This window comes from Culex quinquefasciatus, chromosome 3 (genome assembly GCF_015732765.1).
Source record: "Culex quinquefasciatus strain JHB chromosome 3, VPISU_Cqui_1.0_pri_paternal, whole genome shotgun sequence".
NCBI classification, from domain to species: Eukaryota; Metazoa; Arthropoda; class Insecta; order Diptera; family Culicidae; genus Culex; species Culex quinquefasciatus.
In genome coordinates, this window is record NC_051863.1 from 144,737,759 (window position 1) to 144,758,977 (window position 21,219).

At 36.4% G+C, this 21,219-nt stretch overlaps 1 protein-coding gene across 1 annotated transcript; it reads left to right on the plus strand.

Annotated features, from left to right (window-relative positions):
* The first annotated feature begins 719 nt into the window (after positions 1–719).
* Positions 720–20,879, plus strand: LOC6040613 (puromycin-sensitive aminopeptidase). The gene is given in 6 exon segments (XM_001849931.2): positions 720–858; positions 6,860–7,476; positions 17,769–18,750; positions 18,753–19,411; positions 19,472–19,749; positions 19,804–20,879. Coding segments are annotated over 6 exon segments (3,165 nt in total). The 5' UTR covers positions 720–779; the 3' UTR covers positions 20,354–20,879.
* Positions 20,880–21,219: the final 340 nt, after the last annotated feature.

Consider the following 21,219-nt stretch of genomic DNA (forward strand, 5'->3'; position numbering starts at 1 on the left):
GCGATTTGCGTTTATCGGTTTGCGCGCGTGTCGGAGAAAAGATGGTCGGACGGAAAGAGAGACTACAAAATAAAACTTACAACGGAATCTATCCAAACTCAACCTGCGATGTGTCGCAGCAGGCTGGTGTGCTATAAGGGCGCACTTTTTCTCAAATGTAAAAATATTTGAGAGTGTGGACTGGTTTTTCTTCACAAGAAACACACAAAACCTAACTTAAAACTGAAATTGAACAGAAATGAATGGAAAAAAACTTGATGTAGTTGGAGTATGAAATTACAATTTGTATTTTTGTAAATAGTTTTTAATACATGAAAATATTGTTTATATATTGAACTAAAAGCAAATTATATATTACGATTAAATGAAAAGAATGAGTAAGTAAATAAAATATATGATTATGAAAACGAACATTTCATTTTTTTATGTTTAAGTGATAAATCACATTATCAATAATAATATGTCAATATTTTATTTTGAAAAATCTGTGGGCTCAAATTCAATTCGAAACGTGATCAAACCACAAATTTTTAAATTCATCAAACAAGCCGTGCACGACTTTCAAATGGAGCGAAAATTGTTGAACGCAAGCTTGTATGAAACATTTGAAAGAAACAAATGTCGATTCGAGTGAACAGCATCAAGTGAATGAAGTTTCCTTTTCGGGTTTCTCTTGTTATCGTCTTGTTTTGACACATCTGTGCTGCCGAATGATTTGATTTACATAATCTAACTGGATTCTAACGTTTTCCATAATCTTTTTCGATTAGTGTAATGCAATGTTGGTGAGCAGTGCAAGTTTAACTCATCCCTTGCGGATACGGTGCCTAGTTCGTATACAATCATTCAGAAACATTGGTACGTACATATTATCGAATCGTTTTCGAGTGAACAGTTTGAAACAGTATTAGTTGATAACAAAACATGTATTCATTCTTCACCATGGCGGTGCATTTATTTAAAAATAAAAATAGGGAAATTAAAATGGATAAAGTTGCCACATCATTTATATTATCAAAATTACTTCTGTTTAAAAAAAAAACAGTTCAGAAAACTTATCAAAACAGTGCAAAATAAGACATGAAACAACTTTGTTGAGGGTTGCAATCCGTTAAACATATTAAAAATGAAGTTTAAACCGATTTTTTGTAGTTATGGGATTTGTTCAGAAATTATAAGCATAAGACCTTGTTAAAATATATTTTTGACAAGAATTATTCGATTATTACATATTTTTTGTGTACGAATATCACGTGGCTGCTCAACCGAAATTTTTGGCAGGTTTGTGATTGTTAATGGTATTATGGGATTTAAATGAATAAATTTGATATTTTCTTAAGCAAACATTAACCAGGAACATACATTCAAACAAGATTTAAAAGAGAAAATGCACTACATTTTACTGTTGCAAGCTTCAAAAGTCATATTTTCATGAGTATAAAATAAAGATAAAATTCTATATAATTGCTACTGTTGAAAACGCACTTAAAAGAAGCAATAAAACTCGAAACATTCAAACGATTTGAACAAAAATCAAGGTATATATATTAAAATGATGAGATTTATAAGACTTTTATAATATTGCGAATTCCTTGATCATTGCATACAAAAAAAACTAAAACAATCATTTCATTCTCATGAAAAGTATTTCTCCTATACAGCTTGCAACAGTAGTTTGCAGTTCAAGTATGAAACATGTTTTGTATCCATGCAACTGTTTAATATGAACATGCAACTGGCAATATGATATTTATTCATGAATATATAGTAATTCCCATATCAATCTCAAACCTGCAAAAATGTCGGTTGTATCAGCTAATTCCAAGCTGAATCAGAGCATACCGGTGTAAAAATCATATTTCATTACAGTTTTATGATTTTAATTTCTGTATAAATCCTATACCTCCGAAATTCCGGTTAAAACTTCATTTTTAAAATGTTTAGCGGATTGCAACCTTCTACAGAGTTGTTTCTTGTTTTATTTTGCACATTTTGATGAGTAAATGACACATGAAACACATAATTTGACAAGTTTCCTGGACTGTTGTTTAAAAGTTTCTAATAAATTACTATATATTTTAAAATAAAAAAAAACATAAAATATAGATTTCTCTGAAATTTCACGATGAAACATTTCGCTCTTAGAAGCATTGGAAAGCTGAGAAAATTTCTTATAAGACACATTTGAAAGTAGCGATGGCTATTTTTTCTCCTTAAGTTTTTCCAGAAATCACGCCGTGAGTAGGCAATAAAATATTCAAACATTACTAAAATGGGGCGGTAGAACTCAATTATGACGTAAGAAAATAAAAAAAAAAACGAAAACATGGATAATGGAATGTATTGGTTTAATTAAGAGTTTTGTTTAAAATTATTTAGAATTTTTGTGAAATTCTGTGTTTCCGCCGAGTTTTTTCCAGAAGATTTTTTTCGTCGATGCAAAGATATTTTCAAAACTTCATTTGTTTTTATTAAATAAAAATATTTTTCAACTGGTTCAATTATGCTAAAAGTAATTATCAACTCAAGAAAATGCATTTTAAATTGTTATCAGTTAATTGCGACCAATTTTTTTTAAAGTGTCATGTTTGTTATTTTGAGAAGGCCTGCACATTTTTTTTTTTGTAAAAAATTTAGAATATTGTTCCTGAAGGATATTTTCGAACGATTTTTAACAAACTATAAATATTTATGCCAAATGTAATTTTTTGTGAGGCTAAGGCTGCTAAGTGCTTAGCCAAAAGATCATGCGTCTCCATTAAAATTAAACTATCAGTATTTTGTAAAACATGTAAAACATTTTGTAAAACATATGTATTTTGTAAAACATGTGTTAACAACTATCAGTATTTTGAAAAACATGGATTAGGGGAGAGTGGGGAGACTTGATCCCCGGGGACACTTGATCTCAAGCCTGTATCTCGTCAGCATGTGGGTAAAACAATTAGCTTTGTTCTAGAAAGTTGTGCGAAATTAACTAAAACTCATTGTAGAAAACAAAGAAAAAAATTAAAAATGTTTAGATTGAGTTACACACATTTTTCTAAAACGAGCTGCAAACAAATTAAAAGAGATCTTTTTTTCTTTTTTTGATGCATAACACTAAAAACTTTTTCAAAAAAATATTTTTTGTACATGAATTGTTTGATAAACTTATCAACTCCAAACCCATTACGCATTTCATGTTAAATTTATCGTCATACTATTTTTACAATCAATTGTTCAAAAAAGTACGTTTAGGGAGACATGATCCCTGCATTTTACAGTCACTGGAATCAGCCTCAAGATTAATTAATTACTGGGTTTTCATACATAGTTTCCTTTAGTATAGTGTACATAACTTACTGCAGTTTGAACCTTTTTCAAAAGTTTTGTAAAACAAAATTTTCAGCAAACATGCTTAATTTTGGTCTAAAAAATAATATTTTAGGTTTTTAAATATTTTACATACTAAAACTTGTTATATTTTGAACACAAACGTACAGGTTTTATGTGAAATTGCTGTAATTTATAGAAAATTAAAAGTTTGGATGAATAAGAAACATTTTGCTTAAAATTTCTTCAAAATGTTGAAAGGGGGATCAATTTACCCCTATCATTTTTAAAATGCCAGTTTAAAATATTTTTTAAAAACGTAACTTAATCCACCCTTAGGTGGTTGGTGCCTTCCTCTCATTCAAAGGGTAATGCTATCCAAAATAGACACGCTCGTGGGAAGGTCTTTAAATTACCTATCCAAAGATAGGTCGCATGATATATTTGGAATACGTTTTCATCTAAATATCTGAGAACTAGCCTCCAAAAGTGTATAAATAACTCTTAAGTGCTTATAACTTTTGATAGGGTTGTCAGATCTTCAATGTTTGGACGCGTTGGAAAGGTCTTTTGATTACCTGTTCAACGACGGGTTGCATGATAGATCCGGACAACGTTTTCATCGTGATATCTGAGATCCGGCTTCCAAAAAGTGCATAAATAACACTTAATTGCTAATAACTTTTGATAGGGTTGTCAGATCTTCAATGTATTGAACGCGTTAGAAAGGTCTTTTGAATACCTTTCTAAAAATGTATAATATGCTGGGGTTTCTTACAAAAACCACCCTTTTTACAATCTTCCGGACTTTAGTCAAAATCGTTTTTTTAGCATAACTTTTGAAGTACTTTACTAAACTTCATAATTTTCAATAAGGACTTATGGGACCCCAAGACGAATCGAATGAGACCAAAACGGTCCAAATCGGTTAAGCCAGTGCTGAGATAATCGAGTGCATATTTTTTGGTGCACAGACCCACATCCCTACACACACACACACACACACACAGACATTTGCTCAGAATTCGATTCTTAGTCGATAGGTATACATGAAGGTGGGTCTAGGAGGTCTAATTGAGAAGTTCAGTTTTCGAGTGATTTTATAGCCTTTCCTCAGTAAGGTGAGGAAGGCAAAACGCTTGGCATGATTCGGAGAGTTCATCTGATGAAATACCCTTATAAGCCAAACATAGATGAATGTTTAAGCTTTCAATTCATGCAAAAAGTTTATAGTTTTGTGAGAAATTGACATAGTTATGTGCGATACAAAAAAGGGGATCAAGTCTCCCCACTATCCCCACTCTCCCCTACTTCGAATATAAAAAATAACAGGGTTGTTACGGACGGCGCGGATCGCGCGGATGGCGCGTTTCGCGCGGATAGCGCGGATCTGGCGCGGATTTGCTGGCTAATTTTGCTCAGGCGCGGATTTCGCGCGGATGGCAATTTTGATAAATAAATTAATTGAGAGATAGAATTTCTTTCAAGTTATTAAGAAAAATATTGTCAGGAATTACGATAATTTGTTTTTTCCTTTGAGTGCAAGAATTTCATATTTTTTATTAATTGAATTTTCTTCTGAAAATGTTTGTTTGTATTTTCTTAGTACGAAACGTGGAAAAATGAAGATGAAGATTATGTAGAAATTATTTTTATATGTTTCTTGTCATTTCTTAACATCTCCGGCTCTGAATATTTCATTTCTTTTAAGTTTTGAGTAATGATTTTGAACCTTATTTATTTTTAATTTTATACTGAATTTATTAAATTTTTAACGTTGTAAATCAAATATTACAAACTTTTCCCGAAGATATAGAAATTAGAATGTGTAACAAAAACTATTTTGGGGCTTGTTCTGGTGGGCGCCAAATATGAGCTTGATTGAACGTAACAGAAGCTGACCTCCACTTTAAAATTTTAGATGGAATTTAATCGTAGAAATATTTTTTTCAAGATTTTAACATTCTTGGCGAAAATAAAAGATCAGAACATTCAAAGCTTCTGAAATTCAAACAATCGAAACTTTTTTGTTTTAATACTTTTAGGCCGTTGCAATTATTTTTGAAGTTTATGTCCCTCAACTCTGACCAAAGTCGAGGAGGCAAAAATGGGAAATTAAAATTGAATTTACGAGCCACGATTTGAACATTTGAATGAAAAAGTGTTTAAAAATGCATTATACACCTGTCCAGTTGTTTTGCAATCATTAGTTTCAAAATACCTAAGTATTGACAAACATGCAGAAAATGCGTTTTAGATTGTTTTTAGTTGCTTTGACTTTTATTTTCATTAAAATTTTGAAGTTCTTTCGATTTTAACAAAAAAATCAAAATACATATCAATTTTGTTCGAAATTTCTAAAATTTCAATTTAAAAAATCTGAAATTTCTAAATTCAAAATTTTAGAAATCTGAAACTCAAAATACCAAAAATTTGAAGATTAAAAAAATCAAAATTAAAAAGTTGAAATTTAAAAAAAAAAATAACAAATTCAAAACAATATAGAAAACAAAAAAAAATCTAATTTTAGTATTCTTAAGCTTTTAATTAAATTCTTAAATTCTTGAATGCCACAATTTTGAAGTCATTTTTCTGTTAGAGATTTTGAAATGATGAGAAGACAATATTTTAAATATCGGAAATTAAATTTCTTTCGTAGTGAAATTTTAGCGAGGATTCTGGATTGAAAACTGTATAAAAGTTCGTAGATTTTGAATTTTAGACTATCGAAATTTAAAATTTTATCTACTTATAATTTTAGATTTGGATTTATTTTGAGCTTATATTTTGAAGTTAAATTTTTAAGTTTTTAAATATTGTATTTTCTATTTTGAAGATTTTTCATGACCTTTGCTTCTACCGTCTCTTTAGGTATTTTTAAAAATGGATTTATTGTTTTCATTCTTTTGGAGCTTTTAAACATAAACCGAGTTTTTTTATCAAATACTTTCTGTATTAGTTTTTCCTCATTAAAAATAAAATTTCTTTAATGTTGATCGCGATATTTTTTTATATGGCGCGGATTTCGCGCGGTTTCGGAATTTAGGTCGGCGCGGATTTGGCGCGGATTTTTTTTCGACTCTCCCGTAACAACCCTGAAATAAATAACCGAATCAATATTAGTTAGATGTAGTTAATATAATATAAAACAACTTATTTTCACAAATTGTAAAATTACTAAAAACCCGCCGTCACTGTGCGCGGCCACGCTCAATTTTTCGCAAGTTCCGCGCGCGCACCATCACTACTGCACGGCACGCCGTTCTCACTCGCGAATAAAACGGCACCAGATTACCTACATTGGGAAAGGGTCTCACAACGCTCGCCACCGCCGACAGTCTATCGGGTTGCCTTCAGCAGTGAACATCGTCGTCGTTCGAGTCTGTACCATATAACCGCGTTGAACGTAGACCGCGCGCCACGAAAGCGAATCTCTCCTGGCGGATGTGTGTGCAAATTGCGATTTTGACCCATATCTCATAGTGCGCGCGTGTGTGTGTGGCAAGAATTCCGCAGATTTTGACCTAAAAACGATATTTTGCAGAATTTGGTCTCGGTCGTCAAAGTAGCCGCTGCTATAATTCTGTCCCGTCATCGTCGTCGAAAGTGGTGTCTCCGTGGCGACTGTCGTCGTGGGTGCTTTTGCGTGCGAGGAACTCGATTTTGGAGCGCAGTCGCAGTCGATACCTAAGGACCACTGCCGTCTGCTGTCCAGAGAAGTTGTTGCAACTGGACTGTAACGCCGGCATATCGAAGGATCACCTGAAGAAGCACGGTCCAGCTTGGTCAAGCCACGGCACAGTGATAAAGTCCTGGTCCGGCTTTTGCACCATATCAAAGAGTGCCACGCCGCCGGCTGAGTGTGTGAGTGACGACGACGGCTTGTCAGCTCGAGATAAAAGTGGTGTGCAGCATCGGCTCGCGTCATCTCGTGGCGGTGATAGCAGTGACGGAAGAGCTGTCAACGAAGACGACAGGACCCACGGAACAGCCACCGCCGCCGCCGTCGACCTCCAGCATCCGCTCAGCAGCAGCATGTCATCGTCCAAGCCGGCCTTCCAGCGACTGCCGACCAACGTCGTGCCCGAGCACTACGAGCTGCGGCTGAAGCCGAACCTGACGGCGTTCACGTTCGAGGGCAGCACCGTGGTCCAGATCCGGGTAAGTGTCCACGATATAGCTTAACCCACGTGCCGGTTTAACCCCTCCTCGTTCTCTCTCTTGTCTGGCAAGGCAACGTGATTTAGATTCAATTGTTTGGAAATTGGGTTGAATTTGGTTATGGCCGTTTGAGGTGTCCTGTATCCTGTGGCAACGGCATGACCTACTGAGAATTTAAGAAATGTTATGCATTTATGTAAAAAAAACGATGCTTATATTGGTGGAAGCAATTCGGCAGTTCCATACGAAATCAACGTGCTTTTGTGATGTTTTATAAATCAAACCTTATTAGATATTGGAATTGGAATGACCGCAAAGGTTAAAGCTGCCAAAAATAAAGTTTTAACAACAACAACTTAATCCCGTTTGATGCGGTGCATAACTTAAAAATTTCATGCTTAATTTTAAAATCGCAAAAAAAAATCAACTTAATTTTTCGATGTAAAATCAAATTTGCAATCAAAAAGTTAAAAATCAAACCATCCACATTAACGACCCCCGGGTCTTTTGTGGTCTCTATTGCAAGTTTCTGCTCGAACCTAGGAGTCCGAAGGCTTGAATGGGGAGAGCACCCAAACCTCTTTCTACTCCAAGGAACCTTCCACCCCAGTGTTTGAACTGACGACCTTTGGATTGCGAGTCCAAACGCCGCCAGCGATTCCACCGGAGTAGGCTTGGTTTGGTGTGTTGTTTGTACTTATGGCATGGAGACGACTCCTACACCTGGAATGACTTAACGGCCTAACAACAACCAAGGCCGGGACCGACATTTTACTTCCTCATCCGATGGAAGGTTGCAGCAGATGGGAATCGAACCCAGAATCATCCGCTTACAAAGCGGGCAGCGTAACCATTCGGTCACGCACTGCCACTGCAATCAAAAAGTACTTTAGTGAAATTCTCGTAAAGTGCACCGTTTTCAAGTTATAGCTATTTTTAGGTAACTTTTTTGAAAATAGTCGCAGTTTTCCATTTTTTAAATTAGTGTAGATGTTTGCCCACTTTTGAAAAAAATATTTTCTATATTATGCTTTTTTGAACTTTGTTGATACGCCCTTTAGTAGCTGAGATATTGCCATGCAAAGGTTTACAAAGCAGGAAAATTTATGTTTTCTAAGTCTCATCCAAACAACCCACCATTTTCTAACGTTGATATCTCAGTAACTAATTGTCCGATTTTCAGTAACAAAATATTCCGATCTCTCCGAAAAAAATATTTTCAATTTTTTAAAATCAAAACTAACATTTCAAAAAGGCGTAATATTGAATGTTTGGCCCTTTTGAAAAATATTTTTTTTCAAAAGTGACTAAATATGTGCACTAATTTAGAAAAAAAGGAAAACTGCGACTATTTTAAAAAAAGTTGCCTAACAATGGCTATAACTTGAAAACGGTCCACTTTATGAAAATTTTACTGAGGTACTTTTTGATTGCAAATTTGATTTTACATCGAAAAATGAAGTTGAAAAATTTTTGCGACCAATATTTCGATTTTTTGAAAAAATCTGTATTGATAAAAAAATCATAACTTGGTCAAAGATTTTTTGCCCATTCTGAGAAATTTCAGAAAAGTTGGCATTTGATGTCCTCTAAAACATATCAAAAAAATAAAAATATTATATACAAATCAAGTTTTAGTGACAAAAAGTTAAATTAAAAATCACCAATTTATTTACCGTGTATCATTTTTTTCAGTGTAGTCCTTATCCATACCTACAACTTTGCCGAAGACACCAAATCGGTCAAAAAATTCCTTCAAAAGATACAGATTTTTGAATTTTCTTATATATTTTTTGTATGGCCAGCTGCCAAATTTGTATGGAAAATTATATGCACAAACTAATGATGCAAAATGGCTTTTTAGGGCATACTGAAGGCACCAAAAAAGTTTCAGCCGGAATAAAAAAATACAAAAATTAAAATTCATAAAAAAAGATCGATTTCGCAGAGAACTGCTAAAATATTTTTTTCATTTTATCTTTTTTGTCATCAAATATAAGTTTTGCGTCTTCATTTTAGTCAAATTATATTAATTTCAAATGAAATCAACTGTAAAAAAAATCATTTTTTCAATATTTCACTACGAAGTTGATCGTTTAATATTAAGACGAAGTTCCTCGTCAAAAGTATCCTACTCGCTAGCAATGGCTTTATCTATTCAGATTAAACAAAAATGAATCCCACGTTCCATGGGTATCAAATTCGACCAACAGATCGATCGCACCCGACGGATTCCAAACATTGCCCAACTGTGGTCCCATTTCCCGTCGCACGCAAATTTACGCCAAATAAACCAAACAGAGTCGGCTGAAATCTCGTAAATTGAACCCAACCGGTGCCCGGTCAATCGCTGTTGTGCAAAACCCAAAACAACGGTAACGATTTCAGAAATTTCACTTTCCGAGAAAAAGGTCACCGCCTTGCAGGCCATTTATCTTTCGGATTGTCGTCGTGAAGGTTTTTTTGTTGCTTTTCTTGGCTCTGTTGTTTCAACTGGTGCATTTTTTTGTTGTTGTTTCCATTCGAGGTTTCCTGCGAAGCAACTTGTTTTGTTTGAACTAAAACCCCTTATTTTGATCTGATTACGGTGTTTGTGAGGTCGGATTGTACCGTTCTGGCCCGGCGGCATTTAACTGTATCTCGAGTAGGTTGCTGCATAACGGTCTTCTGGAGTATGATTTTGGGAATTACCACATTTGGCTTAGTTTTGAAAACATTGAAAAAACATTTGAAAAATTTGTAATTCAATTTGTTGCGAGATGTGATTCTAGTTCAAACCAAACAATAATCAATTATTGGAATAATATTTTTGAAATTGTATGGTGCAACCAGCCCGGGAGCATGTTGACAGCTCCCATACAAACTGAGCACACCCCGTTTTGTGGGCCTAGTGGGCCTAACTTGTTTAGAGATACGCCACGTTCAAATATTATTATAAAACAGTTGATTCTAATTAGCCGCAAAAGCCGTCACGAAAAAAAAAGTTTCCTATGCAAATGTTGAGTTGCGTATTTGATGGCCGTACTCCGACGAGGCCCACTTGTCATTTGTCGGTGAATACGGTGAATACGCGCAACTCACGAAACCTGTCATCTTAGGGTCCGGTTGGGTGCAACCAAGTAATGAGCAGTAATAGCTAATTACAAGCATACAAAATAGTTACCATGCGTCTCCATCAAAACTAAATCTCCAGAAACAATTTATGGAGACGCACGGTATTTAAACTTGAATTTAGATACCATGCGCTTCCATTGAATGATAGTTGTAGAAATGTAGTGTTGATGGAGACGCATGATAGTTAAACTGGTTTGTTTCGTTATAGAGCAGGGGTGCTCAAAGTTTTTGGAGCCCGGGCCAAATTTAAAGCTCAGTTGAGCTTGCGGGCCAGATTTTCTAAATAATTTTAATTTAAAAGACTAGAAAATACATCTATAAGATGATTTTTTATTAATTTTTTGAACATTTTCGGTAATTACAAATAATAGTTTTGTATGTATATTTCAGAGTTGTGTGACTAATGAAAAATCTTTTAGAGCTAGAATTTCAATGATAGAAAATGTTTTAAGCAACCGTAAAGTTAAACTTCAATCATTATTTTCAAAAAAAAAGAATCGACGATTTTTTTTGGCGAAAAAACATTGAATCATCGAAAATTTACAAAAATAAAATTTATTTTCAATAAACTCGAACATGCTCAAATGATTCTGCACGAAGAGGAATTCATGTTTAAATTGATTTCTGCTGAGCGTACCTAAGTTTCCATTGATTTTTCGATTTTTTATAAATATTTTTGCTCCTTGTTTTTGAGGCAATTTTTAATAATTGGGAAGGGGAGGGTCGTTCGACAAAAGCTTTGTAAAATATTTGCAATAGCCGCGATCCTCCGATTTCAAAATTGTGTCTACCTGAATTAGATGGTAGTCAATCAGATTCGTTATTTAACTGTCATGAGTTCAAATCCCGGTTTCTAAGTGTAAAGTTAGTTTGAGGGTCAGTTCATAAAAGGGTCATTATGACTTCCAAATTAATCTAGAATACTTATATTTTTAGAACAATTACAGGTTTCTACCTAAGTCAAATTTGAATGTTTTATAAATATTTCCAAAAATGTTTGATGAAAGTTTTCACGATATTTATTAGTTTCAGTCACATTGAACCGTGTGAAAATATGTGTGTCCTAAAATGGGGATCAAAATACTGATAAGTCATTAGCATTTTTTATTAACAAAAAGTATAAAAGATTAGCATAAAAATGTTTAAAATAAACCTTTATTTTTTTAAAAGCATAAAATCATGTTACAAGTGGTCAACGGGCCATTTTACGTGATCATTCAAAATGGGTCCGCGGGCCACAAAAAATCACCTCGCGGGCCACGTTTGGCCCGCGGGCCATACTTTGGTCACCCCTGTTATAGAGACCATCTCTGACCTAATAATTTGTATAATTTATATATAGCAATCAAATGTATGAAAAAGTAAATATTTATCCAAAATAGAACTCAAAGGGTTAACGGTCTGTTACGTAAGCCTTGAGAGGCATCTAGGGGAAATATACCCATTTTAATCACACTAAGCCGTTCGACCCATTCTCATCACTTTTGCCATTTTCCGCTATTAAATCAACATTTTCAGATGTATCAACAATGGAGAGTTGCTTGCTCACTTTTATTTGAGCTATTTATTACTTCAGAATTGTCAAAAACACTTTATAAAAGCTGTAATTCATGATCAAAGTGCTGATAGGCCGATAATAGAAATAGGCTGAGAAAGGGCATAGTTCCCCTATTACAAAACGTGCAAAAGTTTTGCTTTCTCCAATCGCAAAAAATGCCTACCAATATCGCACGAAACACATACACACACACACTTCAAAGAGCTCTGTAGGTTGAGTTTTCATTTTGTTCATGTTATGTTGTCCATTAATCCGGCGTTAAATGCTGCTGGATGCTGAATATGTTGCAGAAAAGTGTTCGCGCAATGATGTTGTTTGTATGTGTGCGTGTGTTGATATCAAACGTGCCCAACTGAAAGGCCGCCTTTCACATCGGCGTCGGCCGGCGTTTGTTTTATTATGCTAATTCGCGCGCGATTTACCGTTACGTTTTATTATTTATACTAGTTTGTTTTGGCTCCATCTTCTTCCCGGCTGCTGCTGCGGTGGCCGTTCACTATTCCTCGTCATACTAGAGTTGTTGAGGGCATGTTGGTTTGTGGTATCTGATTTCTTGTGATTCCGGATTGCAATGGTTAGTTCTCGTTATTGAAGCGATAGGAACTAACCATTTGTGATTCACCTTGAACTGGGTCCTTTAATTAAGCTCAAATTGCTGATAAGATGATTAATCTTATTTTTCTGCATACAATGACCCTTTGTATGACCACACGGGTTTGAAATGGATTTTCAAAACAATGAAATTTCAACACGTAGGCTTATATATGGGACATTTATGCGAACATGAGCAGTTTAGGACCATATTCTTAAAAAAAATAAAGAACTGCATTTTAAGTTTCTGTTTGCAAATCTTTTTATTACATTTTTGAACAAAAGTATAGATTGTTACTTAATTTTTGATGGTAAGAAAATTTCTAAAAGTTAGCGTCGATTTCACAGTAAACTAACCTATTCCACCTCTTACGTTTGCGCCTTCTTCGCATGAAAGATCAAATTATAATTCAATTTGAATTTAAAACGCGTCGAGTATAAATAGAGCAAAAAAAAATCTCTTAAGTAACCCTTTCATGATACAGGGTTCACAGATCTTCCAACTTTTAGACTCGTTAGAAAGTGTTTTCTATTAACTAACGAAGGGTCGAATGATGGATCCGGAAGTTGTTTACATACAAATGAGTTAGATATGGCTTCAATAAACTACATAAATATCACATAACTTGAGTCAAGTCTGCAAGATTCTCAAAAAAAAAATCAATTGTGACCTATTGGACACTTAACCAGACCGGATGAAACCTCCCGAGCTCAAATTGGACCACAATTTTTTTTACTTATCATGCAATTTGGTTCTAAATCATCAGAAAAACCAATAAAATCTAGTACTCTATTTCAGAATACCGTACTGCCCATGTTCGCATATATGTCCCATATGCAAAAACAGCAAGCTGAGAAAAACGCATTTGAAGTTTGTCCCACACATAAGGCTACGTGTTAAGTTTTCACGGAAAACTGGATTTCCTGCTGATTTCTAGAACAAAGTACTAGATGTTATAGGCTTTTTGGAAAGAGCACACGATTTTGAACCAAACTGCATCAATAACTCAAAAGTGATGAAAATGCACGCAGCCTTATGGGCAGGACAAGTTTGCTTTACGTTTTTCTCAGCTTGCTATTTTTGAGACGGAAACATCTACGAAATCGGTGTTTTTGATAATTTTAATTTTTGTATTTTATGTTCCAGCTGAAATTTTTTTGGTGCCTTCGGTATGCCTAAAGAAGCCATTTTGCATCGTTAGTTTGTCCATATAATTTTCCATGCAAATTTGGCAGCTGTCCATACAAAAATATAAATGATAATTGAAGAATCTGTGTCTTTTGAAGGATGTTTTGATCGATTTGATGTCTTCGGAAAAGTCCATAGGTACCATAGGACTACACTGAAAAAAATAATGCAGGTTATTTAAAAAAAATGTTATGATTTTAAATTTCACTTTTTGTCACTAAAACTTGATTTGCAAAAAAAACACTATTTTTATTTTTTTGTTTTCTGATATAAAATGCCAACTTTTCAGAAATTTCTAGAATGAATTAAATATAAAAATAATTTTTTTAATCAATACTGATTTAAAAAAATCCAAATATTGGTCGCAAACATTTTTCAACTAAAATCGAATTTGCAATCAAAAAGTACATTAGTGAAAGTGCACCGTTGTCAAGTTATAGCCATTTTTAGGTAACTTTTTTGAATATTGTCGCAGCTATTAATTTTTTTAATTAGTGCCCATGTTTGTCCACATTTCAAAACATATTTTTGAAAAGCTGAGAAAATTCTCTATATTCTGCTTTTTTGAACTTTGTTGATACGACCCTTAGTTGCTGAGATATTGGCATGCAACTATTTTAAAACACGAAAATTGATGTTTCCTAAGTCAAACCCAAAAAAACACAATTTTCTAATGTCGATATCTTAGCAACTAAATAGTCCGATTTTCAATGTTAGACTATAAAAGATTCGTAAAATTTTCCGATCTTTTCGAAAACAATATTTTAATTTTTTTAATCAAGACTAACAATTCAAAAGGGTAAAACATTCAATATTACGCCTTATTGAAATGTAACAAACTGCTTGATTAATATGTATGTTATCTTTAAACTCCAGCTAGTGGCTAACAATCGAGTGTCTTTATAAAATGAACCCTTTAGAGCCAGAAAAAAAAGCTGAAATGTAACACCTACATTAAAAGGGGGCGTGCAGTGCAGTAGCACCAGCTGTTGGTGCAAACCACATGGGAAATGTTGGCACGTTCCACGCGGTGCCGCATTTCAAGTTTGCAAGCTCTGTAACACGATATACTCGAGTCACGTATAGTACATAGCAGGGAACCAGCGCCGTACCTAGGGGTTGGCGCAGTTGGCGACCGCCAAGGGCGCCAGCCCTTGGGGGGCGCCGAAAACGATGATTGTACAAATTTGTCATGTTATTATAAAATCCTAGAAAGGTATTCAGAACAAAAGGGGCGCCTAATTTTAAAGTAGGACTACAAAATAACTCGATAATCTTGGTTGGAATATTACAAATATTACATATAACACTTGGGGCGCCAAAATCAACTATTTCAATAATTGTACCAGAATTAAATTTAAAATTAAATTCTCTCAATTCATTTATCAAAGGGGGCGCTCAAGTGGCAAGTTCTTTGAAATAGCTAGAGATTTTATATTTCAACTACAGTATATAAAATTCAATTTAAATTTCACCATTTTTTCCAGCATCAGGAACCATCAAGCTTTTTTATGTTTTGAAGTATTTTTTTTTATATAATCTGCTATTTAATTGAAATTTACACATTTCTATTGAAAATCTGAAATAAAAAGAATAAGATATTTCAAGTTTAAAGAAAATGGCATTTGAGATATTTTTATCGTTTTAAATGCAAACTTGTGCGTTGAGATTGGCCTACGTTTTCAAAATACTGAAGTGTTTAAATTGAATATTTCTAACACAAAAAATGCTTTGACTTTTGTTAAATTTCTAGCAAAATGTTTTTTTTTTCAACATAAAAAAGGTTGGTTTTTTAAGAGCACATAAATTGCTCTAAATATATTATATTCTGCTGCTTGTATTCATTTGCTTGTAGAGAGAGAAACAGTAAAATTTGGGTATCTTCGACAAAGTTGCATAGATTGGCATGCCCACCAACTTTTTAGTCGTAAAAGTAAAATATTATACAATTTCTTGTATAATTTTGATTTGCAGAAACACTATTATCGTGGACCCATTAGAATTTAAACCAAAGCAAAATTCCAACTCCAAAAACAGCAATATGTTTTGGGAAAACATAAACCCACTTAATTTTGCTTCTAGGGTCAATTATTTGAAGAATGTTAGTAACATTTTCCTTGAAAATTTTTGTTTTGTTATGTTTTAATGGAATGGATAAAGTTGCTTATCTTTCACATATTTTTTTATTTCATGGATTCCATGTGTTGGGCTATCCAGTGTAATTTCGCCTAAATTTTCACATTTACACAAAAGGTTCTAAAAGCTTTGGGTGTAGAGGGTGACTATTCTCGTGATTTTCAATTTCTGCAATACAACTTGTTGTATGAACTGGTTATTAGATTTTTGTGAAATAACAAAATAGCTAATATATATTTTCCCAGTATCGGGATTTTTACAATATAATAAAAAGCGACTCAAAACAACAATTTTAATATTTTTATTTCTTTTTTAAAACTGTAAATATGCATTGAATAAATAGTGATCCGGAAAACCCGAATGTTCACATTTGGCGGACTTTACAAAGATTTCCAGAGTTTTTTTCTAAGATATAATTTAATATTGAGGTTTGCGAAACACAAAATTACTCCATGACATCAAAAAGGAAATTACCTTGATACAGCGAAATTAAAATAATAAGAATAAAAAAAATGGATTATAAGAATTGCTATGCTTGAAAGAGGATATGAAAATTATACTCTTAGAAATAATGAACAAAAATATAAAAAAAAATTAGACTTTCTTCTTGTGGCTAACTGCTAAGTATGCTTTAAATTTAATTTTGGGGTCCACATTATTTTAAGTTTTCCCAATTATAGTTATTGGAATTTTTAACAAGTTAAAATTTACACTTTCTGAATTAGAAGATAAGAGAAGCATTGGTTCATTCGAACTTGAACATCTTAAATTGAACACCCAATGTTCTGAACAATTTCGAATTTTCAAACTTTTTTTTGTATTTGTTTATAAAATTTTGTTTCGACCAAATTTCCCGGGAATCGAGAAGTCCAAAAATGGTCAATTTCCCGGGAATTCCCGCTCGTCACCCTCTATTTGAGTGTAATGGTTTTTATACAAAATTTTAAGAAACTTTGGATGTCGAAAAATTAACACAACAAATTTCAATGTGTTAAAAAGGTAAAAACTAATTGCCTTTGTTTGAAGCTATGAATTTTCAAAAAACAAATTTTAGGAATTTTATATCAATAAAAAAACATAGTCACAGAGAAGAGAAATATTGTTTTCAAAAATAAATAAATTGAAAAAAAATAGTTTCAAAAGGAATCCATCCAAAAACAAGTTTGAAAAGGAGTCCATTTTCTAATCAGTTAAACTATTTTTTCAGGAATGCAGGAAAATGCTGAAACTCTTTGAAGCAATCGCTGAAAATTCAAGTAAACATATCAAAATGATGAAAAATTTGGAGGGGCGCCAAATTGATGCTTCGCCAAGGGCGCCGTGGAACCTAGGTACGGCTCTGCAGGGAACCAAGAAGTCTCTCACTAAGCGTGGCTAAGTGACTTCACAGTGCAAGCCGCCTTAAAAGCGTGGACAGAGTTGCGCTGATTTGCAAAGAAGTAGAGAGAGAGAGAGAGAAAAAAACAACATTTACTTTCACCTTTTCTGCGACCACGGCGTACTGACTGTGTAACAGTTGTTTATAACGGGTCCCCGTCGGGTTGTACCACAAGAAATGTTCAACCAATTAACCTTTTCGAGCCCGAGTGGTGTGATTACATTCTAATGTTGGTTTCCTGCAACGTGGTGCCTTTCTAAAATGTGAACCTCTTTGTGGACTTTTGTGTTATCTTCAGCGCTAATATTTGCTCTCGCTGTTTGCAGGTAAAATCTCCCACCGATCGTATCACGTTGAACGCGCTCGATCTGACCATCAGCAAGGCGACGGTAGCGTTCGGAGAGGAAACGACCAGGACGACGCTCACGGCCAGCGAAACGCAGTTCTGTGCCGACCAGGAGACAGCATGCTTCGTCTTCCCGGCAGAGATTCCGGCGGGTGCGGCCACACTGGAGGTCGCGTTCACCGGTGAGCTGAACGACAAAATGAAGGGCTTCTACCGGAGCAAGTACTTCACGTCGACGGGGGAGGAACGGTTCGCCGGGGTGACGCAGTTTGAGGCGACGGATGCACGGCGATGCTTTCCCTGTTGGGACGAACCGGCGATAAAGGCCACTTTTGACATCACGCTGGAGGTGCCGCAGGATCGCGTGGCGCTGTCCAACATGCCTGTGGTGAGGGAACGTGGCCACGATGGGCTGAAGGAGCTCAAGTTTGACCGGACGCCGATCATGTCCACGTACCTGGTGGCGGTTGTGGTTGGGGAGTTTGACTACGTCGAGGGTAAATCCAAGGACGGCGTGCTGGTGCGCGTGTACACTCCCATCGGCAAGAAGGGACAGGGAAGTTTCGCGCTGGACGTGGCCATCGATGTGCTGCATTACTACAATGCGTACTTTGAGATCGCGTACCCATTGCCAAAAATGGACTTGGTGGCCATTTCGGACTTTTCGGCCGGTGCTATGGAGAACTGGGGTCTGATCACGTACCGTGAGACGTTTGTCCTGGTGGACACTGAGAACACATCACTGATCCGGAAGCAGTCGATCGCTTTGACCGTGGCGCATGAAATCGCTCACCAATGGTTTGGAAATCTAGTCACTATGGAGTGGTGGACTCATCTGTGGCTCAACGAAGGATACGCTTCGTTTGCGGAGTTCCTCTGCGTCAACCATCTGTTCCCCAGCTACTCCATCTGGAACCAGTTTATCACCGACATGTACACCCGTGCCTTAGAATTGGACTGCCTTAAAATTCCCATCCCATCGAAGTTCCCGTCGGACATCCGGCTGAGGTTGACGAAATCTTCGATGAGATCAGCTACAACAAGGGGGCCAGCGTCATTCGGATGCTGTACCACTACCTCGGTGACGCTGACTTCAAGAAGGGAATGCACCTCTACCTGACTCGCCACAAGTACAAAAATACCTGTACCGAAGATCTGTGGGCAGCGTTTGAGGAAACGAGCAGCCGACCTGTGGGCGACATCATGCCCACGTGGATCAAACAGATGGGCTTCCCCGTCGTCAAGATCCTTTCCTCCGAACAGAAGGGCAACGCGCGAGTGCTGAAGCTGCAGCAGGAGAAATTCTGCGCCGATGGATGCCAACCGGAGAAACAGTCCCTGTGGATGATCCCGATTATCGTATCCACCCCGAAGGCCACTGACGCGCACAAATTCATCATGGACAAGGAGACGGTTGAAGTGACCATCGATGGCGTGGAAGCAGGCGAGTGGGTCAAGCTCAATCCGGCCTCCATCGGGTACTACCGAACGCAGTACACGGCCGCCATGCTGGACCAGTTCATTCCGGAGATCAGCTGCAACAAAATGCACGCCCTGGACCGGCTCGGCCTTTTGGACGACCTGTTTGCGCTGGTACAAGCCGGAAGAAGCTCAACAGTTGATGTAAGATTTTTTGGTTTCCCCTCAACATAGAATTACAAACGTAAATTTGCTTTCCTACAGGCCCTCAAAGTGATGGACGCGTGCCGCGGCGAGTGCGACTATACCGTCTGGTCGTCAATTTCCAATTTCCTGTCAAAGCTGCAACTGCTGCTGGCCAACTCACCCGTCGAGCAACAGCTGAACCAGTACGGTGTGCGTCTCTACCGAACTGTGGCGGAAAAGCTCGATTGGGCCGTCAAACCCGACGAGAATCACCTGGACACGTTGCTGCGTCCGCTGATCCTGAGCAGGCTGGTTTCGTTCCGCTGCCCGGAAACTCTCGCCGAGGCCAGAAAAAGGTTTGTTGCTTACACCCGCAAAACAACTCTTAACTCATACGTCTTTTTTAACAGATTCCACGAGCACGCCAAGGGAACGTGCGTGCTGCCGGCTGACCTGCGAAGCACCTGCTACAAGGCCGTCCTGCAAAACGGCGATCAGGCCACGTTCGACGAGATGTTGCGTCTGTACCGCGCGACGGACCTGCACGAGGAAAAGGACCGCATCTCGCGCGCGCTCGGCTGCATCAACAACGTGGACATTCTGCGCAAGGTGATTGATTTCGCCATGTCCGACGAAGTGCGCTCCCAGGACGCGGTGTTTGTGATTGTGTCGGTCGCGATTAACCCCAGAGGACGCGACATGACCTGGAACTTCTTCAAAGAGAACTGGAAAGTGCTGCTGGATCGGTACGAGGGTGGCTTCCTGCTATCCCGGTTGATCAAATATCTGACGGAGAACTTTTCCACTGAGGAACGCGCGCTGGAAGTTGAACAGTTTTTCAAAGAGCATGAATTCCCCGGAACCGAACGCACCGTGTCGCAATCCATCGAAACCATTCGGCTGAACGTGCAGTGGTTGAAGCGTGACTTGGAAGGAATTTCTGCCTATTTGAAGGAGTGAATATCTTCCCCGGACATCACACATTTTTCACCTTCTACCGCATTGAAATCGCATTTTCCCAACAAAAAAAAAAAACTTTCCATCCTTTGCATGAACCCTGGATTAATTTGCATGCCTTTTAAACTGCCCCAATCAACCTTTCTCAAATCTGTCTGCTTTCCCGAACTAAAAACATGTTACAAAAATCCTACTGTCTTGAAAAGATTTCATCCGAGATGAAAGCCAAAGCTAGGCGAAATTGCAGTGCCAGTAGATTATAATAAACCCAACCAGGAGAGATACATATTATTACACACAACAACAAAAAACACCACTAAAAAGTTATCCAGAGATTGGATCCCGGAGAAACCAAGATGATTGTTTTATGCTAATATATACGATAGTGATGTAAGTTTTTGCTAGAAGAAAAAAAAAAAAAGACACCACAAACAAAAGTAGAAGTACGTTGCCATGCATAGACGCGTATCGGTTTATTGAGGTTGCCTCGTTGAGCTAATTTGTAAAATTGGTTTGCACTAATCAAAATCAGTAAAAATAAATATGAAATATTGTAAATCATGTTTTTTTATATTTACTTTATCACGAAAAAGCTTAATGTTACCCTCTACCGTTTTCGGTATTTTGTGGTAACATTAAATGTTAACACCAAAAACGCTTTTTGCAGTGATAATCCTTACAAAATATTACTGTTTTGAACCATGGCGCAGTTTTGAAATATTTAAAAAATACAATGTTCTGTGAAAATTTGAGTTTTGTCAAAGATACGTTACGGTGCATTCTTACACATTTTTATTATTTTTATTTTGGTGATATCCAATAGGGTGATTCACTCAAAAATAAAGTTTCTCTCGGGACTCTTTGAGACT